Consider the following 13,013-nt stretch of genomic DNA (forward strand, 5'->3'; position numbering starts at 1 on the left):
TTATTTGACTAAATCATAATTGTATGATTAATTTTTGAAATTTTCATTCAGCATTTTGGTTAAATTACAGTATACATTAAATTTCCTAATTTGACCTACATTATAAATTCAACAATATACTATTTTTGTGTCGAATACACTGAATCAGAAAATAAAACACCATAAAGGAAAAAAAAATCATAAATTAATAAAATAGTATAATGATAAAAAATAGTATAATGATAAAAAATAGTATAAATTATAAAAAAAAAAATAAAGGAATCAGAATCCCTCACAATAATGATCCTATTGCATCAGTATCTGTGCGTGCGCTGTTAAGCCAAGAACAAGAAAAAGAATTTTAGCAACAAAAAAAAAAAGCTTCATCACCGATTGGGTTATATCAATATTCTTCTTCGTATTTGCCTCTTATAGCCTCTTTTCTTCGCACTCTCACTATCGTCTTCGTCGTGCAGCGCCAAACAAGGTTTCGCTACTGTTTCTGATTTTGAAATTTTTGAATCTGAAACTCTTTTTCATCTTCCAATTCATCATTTTCTATGACTTTGCAGGTTTATTATACTTTGTGGCGGTTACACATGTTCGTTTTACGTTGATTCAATTTCGGTGAAATTTTGATTCAAGAAGCTATGCAAAAGGATACTACTAGTAGTAGTTCTCCGTCAACTAACACTGGACGGGTTAGGCACCGGAAACGCTCTAATGAGGTTAATTAGTTCTTAAACTTTGATTTCGAACTTTTAATTGCTGTGTTTTTATGTATTAATTAAAAGTATTGTGTGTTAGTAGTTTTTTTTTTTTTTTTTTAATGTTGAAACTGATTCAATTTGTACTATTGATTAACCTGAAATTTGAAGAGAATGTAAAATTTGTCTAATGTATTTATATCTAAGTATGGAAAGCTTATGATTGGAGGCTAGGTCTATTTTATTTTATTTTTGACTTAATAATAAATCTAGGTTTTATATTTTTATCTTTTGTATTTAGGCTGTGTCTGTGTCGGTTTCAGACACGTGCAAGATATCTGCACCGACACTTGTGATTAGTTTTATTTATTTATTTTTTAAAATTATTACTGGTGTCGCCGTGTCAGTGTCGGGGTCCTGTTCGGGTTTTTAAATTATTACTTGTGTCGCCGTGTCAATGTCGGGGTTGTGTTCGGGTGTCTGCGCTTCATAGTTTGTATTATGTTACTTGATGATTTTGCCTCCATAGGGGGTTAATTTGGCAGAATAACAGTGTGCCATTGTGGTTTTGGCAAAAATTGTATTTTGGAGTTACGGCATAATTACAACGGTCCAGTGATTTTGTGAAACTCATTCTAGGGTTGTTAAATAGCGGCTTTATAGCATTGCATATTCCTGAACAATAGCAAAATATAATTTTGTCAAATTCACTGCAGAGTTGTTAAATAGTGACGCTGTATAGTAGGTTTTGAACAAATTGCTATTGTTCTGTGATACGTTATTTACAACAAAATGTGCAAATAGTGACTATAGCGGCGCTATCGGAATAATACATTGCGGAATTTGAATAAATCACATTTTTTCTCAGTAGACGATCGACAACACTGACTCATTGTGATTCCAAACATGAAATTAATAAGTTGAATGATTTAGGAACGGAATCTCTGCAATACATCTGTTTGGAAAAGTTTTCGTATACATTTTGAAAGTGGTTTATTGTACGATGTCTTTATATCAGGTTATTCCAGAAGTTAGTAAATCAAACGGTGCTCAGTTACTTGTTAATGACAAAAGCAAATACAAGTCCATGTTAATTCGTGCATATTCATCTGTTTGGATGATTGGGAGCTTTGTGTTGATCATCTATATGGGTCACCTCTACATTACTGCAATGATTGTGGTCATTCAAATCTTCATGGCAAGAGAACTTTTCAATCTACTCCGCCGAGCTCATGAAGATAAGCAGCTTCCAGGATTTAGGCTATTAAATTGGTATATATTGTAAACTCATTAATCTCACTGCAAGGAAATTTATTATTTTATGTTGGCGTTGTCAAATTTCTGCTACCGCGGTATCGCGGCATTATAGCATGGCAGGTTTTGTGCCTGCCTCTGCAACACCATTATATCTGCCATAGGCTGCCGCACCCTATTTATACGGAGGATATTTGACTCTGCGCCATAATCCGCCATCTGACTTAAAAGAAAAACATGTAATAACTTGTTCCAATTTTAATTGGCATATCTCATTTCAGGCATTTTTTCTTCACTGCAATGCTATTTGTTTATGGACGTATTCTGAGTCAGCGCCTGGTTAACACAGTAAATTCCGACAAGGTTTTATATCGGCTTGTGAGCAGTCTTATAAAGTATCATATGGTTGTCTGCTATTCCCTGTACATTACAGGTAACCTATGCATATCACTTTTGTTGCTTTAATGTTCATGGGCTGGGTTTTATGCATTGTCCAGTTGCCTAGCAAATTTGGTTTCTAGTTTCTTTAGGATTGCAATTTTACTAATGATTTTGCACCATCGTAAGTACTCTTATACTTTGATTATCTTCTGTTTTATTGATTGGGTTCAGGATTCATATGGTTTATTCTCACATTGAAGAAGAAGATGTACAAGTATCAATTTGGCCAGTATGCTTGGACACACATGATTCTGATTGTTGTATTTGGGCAGTCCTCTTTCACCGTGCCAAGCATTTTTGAAGGGATTTTCTGGTAATTTAACCAATAAAAGGAAATAATGATTGTTCAATAATTATGCCCAAAAAACTTGACTATTTTTTATGGTTCTTGTTGCATGATATTATATTTCATGATGCTGTTCGTAATCCATGTCAACAACTGTTATGTTAGATGGTATCGGATAGGTATTTGATCCGTAGTAATTACCTGAAAGGATGGTTTAGTAAATTGCATATTTGGTGAGCAAGTAGGCTAAATCACTTGGGGAGTTTTCAGTTCTTTCCAAAACAGTGGAACTGAAGTCTTAGGATAGGAAAAAAGATGGAGAAAAGATTAGGGGTTGAGCAATGAGGGACAATTTACTACCGCATGGGAGGTTCCCAAGTAATTATACTCTCCTAACAGATGACTTTTTGGAAAACCAATAAAGCTGTAAAATAGGATTACTTGCCGACTTTTCAGAGATGGACATGAAGTTTTAAAATGAAACACTCTATATTAAGCAAATGTGGAATCAAATAGTCTTTGAAAGGCTGTTGAACTTCTAATTACATTCATAAGCATAAGCTAAGTTATTGATGAGAGAGCAAACAAACAAATGAGATCGGAGATATGAGGCCATACCTTTATGTCTAGAATTCTCATTGTTATATGAATATTCTCGTAAAAAGTAATTGAGGGGAAAAGATAAGCGTGAATAGAGGTTAGAATGATGTAAATAAGTCATTCTCCATTTAAATCATTCTAACCTCTATTCACGTCTATCTTTCCCCCCTCGTTTACTTTTTACTTTGGTTGATTGTTGAAGGTATTATTTAATTCATTTTCTCTAAAAATCATTTTCTTGCTTATAAAATGGCATCATCTGACTGCCAAGATTTGAAGTGATTTTGTATATTTATTTACTATTACATGAACAGCACATTTCACTGCTTCATTGCTTTTTAATTGAATTGATTTTGTGTATGTATGTACTATTACATGAACAGAACTTGTCACTGCTCCATTGCTTTTTAATTGAATTGATTTTTCTGTTTTGCTGACTTTTTGTACAGGTTTCTTCTTCCAGCAACACTTATTGTCATTAATGACATTGCTGCTTATTTCTTTGGTTTCTTCTTTGGAAAAACCCCTTTGATTAAGTTGTCGCCAAAGAAAACCTGGGAGGGTTTTATTGGGGCATCTGTTACAACCATCATATCTGCATTCATGGTGAGCAAATTTAATTACTTAATGAAGATAAAACACGTTTTTTGGGGTAATGATTTCATTGATCCAGAATCACTTGTGATGTTATATATATTCATTATTGTAAACATTTTTGAATGATCATATTTATGGCAATTAAATTCTTGCTTTTAGTCTTTAAGTATCAATGAAGTTATTCTGAACTGGACGCTAATATCATTGTACAAAACTCATTTTGCAGCTTGCCAACATCATGGGTCGTTCTCCGTGGTTTACATGTCCAAGGAAGGTAGCTCTCTTGACACCCCATGTATTTAAAGGTCTTTATTTCAACAACCAACTGACTTGTGTTCACATCACCAACATGGTGGGAATAAATGCAGGATCTATCAACTGGTTGGCTTGACTGTGATCCTGGTCTACTGTTTAAGCCAGAATCTTACTCGTTGTTAGGATGGACTCCTCAATGGGTAATTACTTGACATTCATCTGAACTTTTAATTCTATAACCTACAACAATATCTTTGCAGTGTATGGCTATGTAGGGTAGTAGTACAAAATTCACCAGATAACTTATCCATACAAATAACATAATTCGAATGCCTCAAACAGCAGGAAAGACATCTAATTTGACTTAGGAGATTCAAAAAACTTGAAAAGCTATGGAATTGGAATGTGAATATAATCTGGATAAAGAAGTGCAGGGATTACTTTGAAAACAGCTGGGTCATACACCCAGACTGCTCCATCAATGATTCACTCTATTGATCCTATCACTGAGTTGGTCATAGGATTTGAAAGCCGACATTTCTACAAACCACTGAATTTAAATTTTCTATTTCTGTTTTGTGGTTCAGCTTATAAAATTTGATTCTACTGTAATCAAGAGAATTCAATCATGCACCCTGAAAATCATATCTTTTGACACACTGTACATTCTTTTGTGCAGTTTCCTTGGAAAGAAATATCAATCCTACCAGTTCAATGGCATGCTTTATGTCTTGGTTTGTTTGCTTCAATTATTGCACCTTTCGGAGGCTTCTTTGCAAGTGGTTTCAAAAGGGCTTTTAAAATAAAGGTACGCTCTTGGCACTTTATTTTTCTGATCAAGATGCGATCATGTGAGAATATATCACCCATTTAAGTCTGAGATATAAATAGATATAACGGCTGTTCCCATTTCTTGCAGGATTTTGGTGATAGTATTCCAGGACATGGTGGAATTACCGACAGAATGGACTGCCAGGTAGACTTTAGATATACATCATTTAATTTAAATTTATATTTCCAATAACCAAATTTATTAGTCATAGAGGTAATAGGCTTAATTTTTTAATGGAATTGCCTAGATTAAATGGGATCAACTACCTTTCTTAATATACTTGATTTGATCAATATTTGCTGATAATTCAATCCGAAGGAAGTACAAAATAATTTTAACTTGGTAATATTTGACTACTTGGGAATATCATAATAAGTAAACTATACTCAAAAGAATCAAAACCATAGTTCTTTCCCACATCTCTGCCCTACCCCAAAAGAAGTTATAAAAAAAAGAAATTCCCAGGAAGAAAATAATGAAGCATTAAAGATGATTACAGTTCACTTAATTCTAGTAATCGAAAACATTCAGACCTCATTGGATCTTCAACGAACTTACTGAAAATCTTCAATGACTGATAATCATGCAATCAATAGAATGATTTTATTTTAGACCATTTGTGAAAGTGGGTAGAGGTATTTTGCGCTAATATTAGTAATATGTAGTTATATACTGACCTACTTTTGCTCCTTCACATGTCACTAATTTTAACTTAACTCCTCCTTTATACTATTTGTATCTTTAGTCCTTTTCATTTCAATATGAGTACGAGGCTGAAAGTGAAAACCACCCTAGTATCCTGCTTTAATGTGCAAGTAGAAGTCAAGTAATATTTGACCAATTTGTCCTTGTGTAGATGGTTATGGCTGTGTTTGCGTATATATATCATCAGTCCTTTGTTGTGCCGCAAAGTTTATCGGTTGAAATGCTTTTGGACCAGGTATTTTATTTTAAAAATGCTAGCAACACACTCTTCTAAATAACATTTTGAAAGATGTTGTATTGATGGTGTTTACGCTGGTTGCTTCAGATATTGATGAACCTATCATTCGATGAACAAGAAGCTCTGTATAGGAGGCTTGGGGAAATGTTGCAACAAGGAATTGAAAGGATGTCTTAGATCCATTACGAGGTGTATTTGTCCTTTCTCCTTCTATTTGATTCCTTCATTTCCCAGGGAAATGGAAAAAGATACTATTAAATGCGCATTCTATCTTTCGAGTGAAACGAAACAAAAGATTCAGGAACCTGTCAAGATGTGTATAGTGTGTACTTTGACAGTTAAAACATCCCCTTCTGTTTCTCTCATTAATGTTATTGAATATTCTATTGATTGATTTACTTTAACAGCCATTAACTCACTGAATATCTTGGAATATTCAAATAGCCAATGGCAGCCTAAGAGGAACGCCTGTATTGTTACTCAGTTCCTTGAGGGGAGTGTTAACATTTTTAAATTAACTGTAATTTGAATGACTGTTGGATAGTTGATTCCATTGCGATAAACAATAAATCTTGTTCTACACTAACTATATACCTCTCTGTAGTGACTTGTGGTGAAGGGAAACACTAACTATATACCTCTCTGTAGTGACTTAACTGAGTTTATATATTGACTGACATGAGATTGTTTGAGAATTTATAAAAATAATTTATAACATGTCAATAAATTGTTTTCAGCTTATTATCACGATGATTCAAATTTTCTCATAAATTCACCATTTTTAATGTTTTTTATACTATTACTATCACTATCACTATCACTTCATACTTTAAGCTCTGATTTTCACTTTGATTTGGATTTAAAGCTCCTATGCATGATTGTGTTGTTTTCTTGACTTGTCTTCTTTGTTGGGCATTACACAACAGAATTGATTACTCCAAAGTCAAAAGGGATTTTGAACATGATGCAAATTAAATCACTATCAAACCATTCTTGTTGAGTTCTGATTTTCACCTTGATTTGATTTGGATTTAGAGCTCCTACCTTTGTGTTGTTTTCTCGCATTGTTGTCTTTTTTCTGGGAATTACACTATAAAATTTATTATTCTTTGGTGAAAAAAGATTTTGAATATGATGTGATTTAAATATCTATCTGTGACTGAGAGTGTGGTGTTGAATTTTATTTTGATAACAAAAGTAAATATACCACTTGCATTACGATTCAATGATTTAAATCTCTATCTATATGAGACTTGAGTGTTATGTATCTAAAATAGTCATAGTCAGATGTGTTTCATTTTGCGATGAAGAAAATAAAGTGAGTGAACTAATTTTGTAAAACTGATTTAGCCAATAAAGTGAGGGAATTAATTTTGTAAAGCTGATTTTGGTTAAAAGTGAGTCGAAGATAAAATTATTTAGTTTGGATAAATTTATGCAAAATAGAGTTGAACAATAAATTTAGTTTAAAATTATTTTAAATTCAAAAGCTATCAATCTTAATTTCAAATAAAATAAATTATTAAAATAAATTATATACATTTACTAGAGAATAATCAAATATATTAAAATCAATTATATACATTTATGTTTTGCTTAAGAGTTTGGAGGGGAAGGAAGGAGAGAATTTTGAAAAAATGAAAGAATTAAGTGAAAAGAATAAAATGATTTAGGTGAAGAGAGTTTTAAGAAATTATTTTTATTCAAAAACTAAAATCTCTTTAATTTGATTGAATTAAAAAATTATATTGGAGGAAGGGTTTAGAGGACTAAGACAAATTACTCAAATATAAATTTTGTTCTTAAAATATTTCAAAAACTAAAAGTATACAAAGTATATATAAATTTTTTTTTTCAAAAAATGTTGAAAATTTTTCAATTTTTTTAAAAAATTCATTTTCGAAACCTTGTCTTCCTCTACCCTTTGAACTCCCAAATAAAGTTTTAGAATCAATTCTAGATGTTCCACAAATCTTAGATCTAATATGTTGGGCTCCGAGGCCAATCGGGTCACAACAATTCTTTGTTCTGTAAAAATACTTTTTTCACTATCTCATTGTTAATTTTAAATTATTTTTGAAAATGTATTGCTCAGTTATTGCCACTTAAATAGCTTCTTGCTAAACAAATTTTTAAATAGAGTTTCATATCATGTCATTCTTTTGAAAAGATTGAGTTATAGAAAGACATAGGAAATGCTACTTACTCTACCAAAGCATTATGGACTTGGTAGATCCAATTTCGCCAATATAGTTTGTTACTTCATGAATAGTAGTGATTTTAGTTTTCTGATATTGTAATTAGCCACACATTATTTGCTCTAATATTGTCTCATTCCAACCTAGCCTTGAAACTTTCAGAAGGGAAATTTCTCAATGAAAACAATGTTTAAAGCTCCACAAGTTAATAACATATTCAAAAACTCAACTAGAAAGGGTTTACATAATATGTTACAATTAAAAATGTGGTATGAAACTGAGAAACAAACAACCATGTTACTGCAAAACTTTTGGTTGTCATCATAAGTACTGTTAACAAAAGTCTCAGACCAAGAAAGCATATCCATATGGGCTTAAATATGGTACATGTCCTAAAACTGCAACAAAATATATAAAAATTATCATCACTTAAATCAATCTAAATCAGAAAAACAAAACTGAGAACCAACGGCGAACGAAATACAGATAACTCTTCCAATATGTATCATCATATGATATAAACTTTCATCTTCTACTATCTTCTCTTATTGGCTTTTTGGTTTCTCAATCTTCACATACGGCAAAACACCAAATAAACAAACGATTTTCGGAGACCAGCCACGTTGTTGAGCCCGGCAAAACATCAAGAACGTGTTTGCAAAGTAGGAATTGAAGCCCATGAAAACATGCCATAAAGCATGGCCCTGTGGATTAACCGGCCATTGGGATATCTCCTTGCAGAAAACTCGATCACATAGCCAAAACAAACTTCCTAATAGAAGAGTGGCTACATATAGCTTTGCTATCAGCTTGGCACACGCATCTGCGGTGTAGATGTAATACTTGTACATTCTTGGAATGCATAGGAGACAGAGAAAGACGTAGTGGACTTTGAAGCCAATGCCAAAACGGACAAACGAATGGACACCAGCAAAAGCAACACCATACAGAAATAGGAATATGGGCATTGTACTACGATAGTGCCAATCCGGAGAGTAGAGGATGTACATGTACAGAAGAATCTCCCACACCATAGGAGTTTCGTCACTCTGCTGTTGCCTAAATTAAAGTGAAACATTTGAAGAATAAATAGTCACCCAAAAACAATAGATATTCATTGACAAACTTTTTTCTTTTATAAACTATGACAAAATTAATAATCAAACTATGCGTTCCGGTAGAGAACACACACCTAGGAACTTCAGCAGAAGAAACTAATTATGCATGCTAATTTCACAGAAAGATAATATGTTATGCATACGAAGAAAAATCCCAACCCTCAAATGACGATGGTTAACTAGCTCTTAGTACCAAAATAGTTTAACAATCAACACTCAAATATAATGAAACAGTTATTGTAGTCACAATAACATTATTGATCTATCTAGCCCTTTTGAAAATAAAACTCTTCCTTCCAGTAGCAAAAATAAGGTCGTTTAACATAGGATATGAAGAAATACAAGGGGGAAACGGATGTGGTGGCATAAAAATTAGCTTCTTAATTCAAATGCATAAGTGTCTTGTGTGCATCAAAGTGTGGTCAAATAGAGGAGCAGAAAATTTGAGCAAATCTATATGGTTCTGAGATACACTATTTAGGACAAAGTGTTGTCAAATAACAACTATAGCACTGTGACATGACATAATTTAAACAAAATGCTATATTTCACAATCCGCAATTAACAAAAGTGGTGAATCAGATTTGTATATGTATATAATAATTGATTTATATTTATGAGGTTAGAGAAAGAAATGCTGGTGAAAACAAACAACAAAATCAAACAAATACTGCATAAGAAGACCAAAATCAATACTTACACATGTTGTAAGGTAGCATGGTATAACATGCTTCCAAAGGCAAGTGTCATATTAGATACGTGAAGAACACTAAATCTTTTCTCAAACCGTTGTCTAAAAGCATTTATAAGACCAATGAGAGCCAAAAGAATGGTCGGAATGTTGGATATTGTGTTGAAAAATTCTGCAATATAAGATGAATATGCATAATTTTTTTCACAACACTCTATAGTTGACGTAACTGGACCCCAAAAGCTAGATATCGTTTCTGCCATTCTCCTCTACAGCCAGACGGTTTACTTATCTAGATTTCTGTATATAAAGCTGCAGAGATCACAAATTCCTGCAAATCATGTGGCAGCATAGGAAAATAGAATCAGTCCTGCAATTCGTTCATAGGGATGTAGATAATAAGACAGTAAGTATTCATGATAAACAACAACAACAACAACAACAACCAAGTCTTATTCCACTAAGTGGAATCGCCTACACGAATCAACTTACGCCATAATATTCTATCCAGAACCATGCTTCTATTCAAATCAACACAATATGAAAAACAACATAAAAGTTCCTATCTACTAGAGTTCTAACTCCAAGTGATATAAGTAAACTATTACTCAGTGTTGTCAAATAGCAGTATAGTGCCATTGCGTAGCGTAATTCTAGCAAACCGTTATTGTTTTGTTATATCATACACAATTTAGCACAAGATATCGTCAAATAACAGATATGGTAGCGCGCTATAGCATAGCAGAATCTAAACAAACTACTATTTTCTGTGATCCGCGGTCGACAACTCGGATATTACCTAACATTAACAACAATGTAGATGCACAAATGCAAGAAATAAACTCAAAAAAACCTAATAATGTTCGCTGGAAAATAAAATACCTTTAGAAGAATATAAAATTGAGCAAAAAACAATGTTCAAACTTTGAATTCTATAATGTCTAATAATCCCTAACACACATACACATCAAGGAACCACAATAGTCACTCCCAAACAACAACTTCAACACAAACAAAAACAGCAATTTGGGTTTAAAAAAAAAAACACAACATTAGAGTATTCCTTATAAACGAAGACAGACATAACATAACCAGATCGAACAAGGATAAAAAAAACAAAAATTGTAAAAAAAAAAAAATTGATATGCAGGAGTGGAATTGGATCGAATCTGAGTGGTGCAAAAAAAGAAAAGCAATAATAGAAGTAATAATGGAAAAGAAGCATACTTGAGGAAGAAAAAGAAAGGGATTGTGAAGAAATAGGTAGATCTCATCTCATCTCATCACTTTCTCTGTGTTTCTGTTTGAAATAATATTCGGTCAGAGAGGGATAATCTCTTTTCCTCGTACGGCGTGACCTTTAAACGGAACTAATTTTGGGGTTAATTAGGTTTTTTTTATTATTAATCTCGTTTAATTTTTTAACAATTTGATTTTAAGTATATATAATTGATTGAGAGGTATACCGTACGGACGGTAGATATAAATTAAAAAAATTCTGGGCTTTGACATCTATAAAATCTCAATTTATTCCTTGAAATAAAGGTGATAAAATGGGCCGCCTGCCCTGTCTCGCTTTATGTCCGCAAAAGAAAAAAAAAATGAGGTGGACATACCCACCAAGTCGAAATGGGTCTAAAAATCAAGTCTGTCCGTTTTTTTTATTAATTTATTTTTTCATTTTTTAATAGATTAATATTTTTTTTTATCTTTTGATTAAAATTTTTACTTACTTTTTAGAATAATTTTTTATAATGCATCTTTTTAACAAATTTTACTTAAAAAATGTTGTATATATTCACAAATAAATGTATAAATTAAATCATTAATAGTTAAAATTACTATAATTAACTTAAAAAAAGGCGGACTTAAGGCGAGATAGGCGGAATGAATAGGGGCGGCGGGTTTTGGCGGGGCAAACATTGGCCACCTTGCGAAATTTCATTTATGCCCCCTGTTTTTGGAAATACACACCAGGAAGCACTTTTTTTACAATTTTTTTTCCGGAGTAGCATCCACAGAAGCATTTTAAAGTAGTGAACGTTGGAAAAACTTCAAATTAATTCATTTCAGGAATTTTTCCGTAGGTACATCGACGAAATGTCTTAGCGCCAGAATTTTCCGTAGATGTACATACGGAACTATCTGATAAAGTTTAAACCAGCATGATCACCCCCAATTGTTGGTTTTCTTCTTCAACACTCACCTTCACAACCTAAAAATCCTACATCATCAATATCATTGTTCACTCCAAAACTCCAACTTTTTGGTGCAACATATCAAAGGGAGCAAGAGAAGACAGAATTTTAGGTAAACATTCATCTTAATCCATTGCATTGATCACATTATGCATCAAATTTCTGTAAAAAAATGTAATGTTTCATCCATAGGTACATCTACGGAACGTGTTGAAGACGAACACGTTCCAGTGGTACGTCTACGGAACATGTCTGTGTTGTTTTTTTCATCAGTCATGTGATTTTGTGTTATTTGTGTTATTGTTTACAAATAGGTATGACGCACCCCAATAATATCTCAAAAGAATTAGTTCCTTTAGTCGATGTTTCTCCAAATGTTGAAGGGGTTGTAGTAAAGGTGGTAGATGTCCACAATGACTTTATTAATAAGCAAGAGTTCGATGGTCGCGATAACATGCCCACATGGATTCGTAGGTGAAGAAGAAGTTTGTTTATGCATGGACTGATAATGTCCGACACCTTCAGAATACAACCACCAACAAAGTTGAGTCGACGCATGCTAGTTTGAAAAATTGGTTGGCTAATAGCAATGGTGGCTTGTGTCTAGATTGAGACACCGTAAATCTCATGATTAAAAACCAACATAATGAGATACAAACCATATTTGGTCGGAGCATTACAGTGTTAGAACATCGATTTAAGGACAACATTCTTTATTCTCAATTGATCGGTAATATGTCTCGGCCCGACTTAAATTATATTTTTCACGAGGCCAAATGAGGTGAAACTGTAGGTTTCGATAACGCAAAATGTGGTTGCTCTATTTTTCATCAGCAAACTGCCTCCGACACCTATTCCACTGAAAATTCTATTCATCAAAGAGATGCATATTCTACCGAAAATTCCATTCATCG

The 13,013-nt window shown here is 32.9% G+C and overlaps 2 protein-coding genes across 2 annotated transcripts; one reads left to right on the forward strand and one right to left on the reverse strand.

The window, feature by feature from the left end:
- The first annotated feature begins 265 nt into the window (after positions 1-265).
- LOC131595404 (phosphatidate cytidylyltransferase 1-like) lies at positions 266-6,480 on the forward strand. The gene is made up of 12 exons (XM_058867746.1): positions 266-466; positions 552-707; positions 1,705-1,958; positions 2,222-2,373; positions 2,553-2,694; positions 3,717-3,873; positions 4,091-4,138; positions 4,233-4,319; positions 4,799-4,927; positions 5,039-5,095; positions 5,808-5,891; positions 5,982-6,480. The coding sequence occupies exons 2-12, from the start codon at positions 630-632 to the stop codon at positions 6,069-6,071; spliced, it is 1,278 nt and encodes a 425-aa protein (XP_058723729.1). The 5' UTR covers positions 266-466; positions 552-629; the 3' UTR covers positions 6,072-6,480.
- Positions 6,481-8,281: 1,801 nt separating this feature from the next.
- LOC131595405 (alkaline ceramidase) lies at positions 8,282-11,285 on the reverse strand. The gene is made up of 3 exons (XM_058867747.1): positions 11,129-11,285; positions 9,911-10,232; positions 8,282-9,151 (listed from the first exon to the last, which is right to left on the reverse strand). The coding sequence occupies exons 2-3, from the start codon at positions 10,162-10,164 to the stop codon at positions 8,638-8,640; spliced, it is 768 nt and encodes a 255-aa protein (XP_058723730.1). The 5' UTR covers positions 10,165-10,232; positions 11,129-11,285; the 3' UTR covers positions 8,282-8,637.
- Positions 11,286-13,013: the final 1,728 nt, after the last annotated feature.

The sequence above is a fragment of the Vicia villosa genome, linkage group LG4, assembly GCF_029867415.1.
Source record: "Vicia villosa cultivar HV-30 ecotype Madison, WI linkage group LG4, Vvil1.0, whole genome shotgun sequence".
Taxonomy (NCBI): Eukaryota; Viridiplantae; Streptophyta; class Magnoliopsida; order Fabales; family Fabaceae; genus Vicia; species Vicia villosa.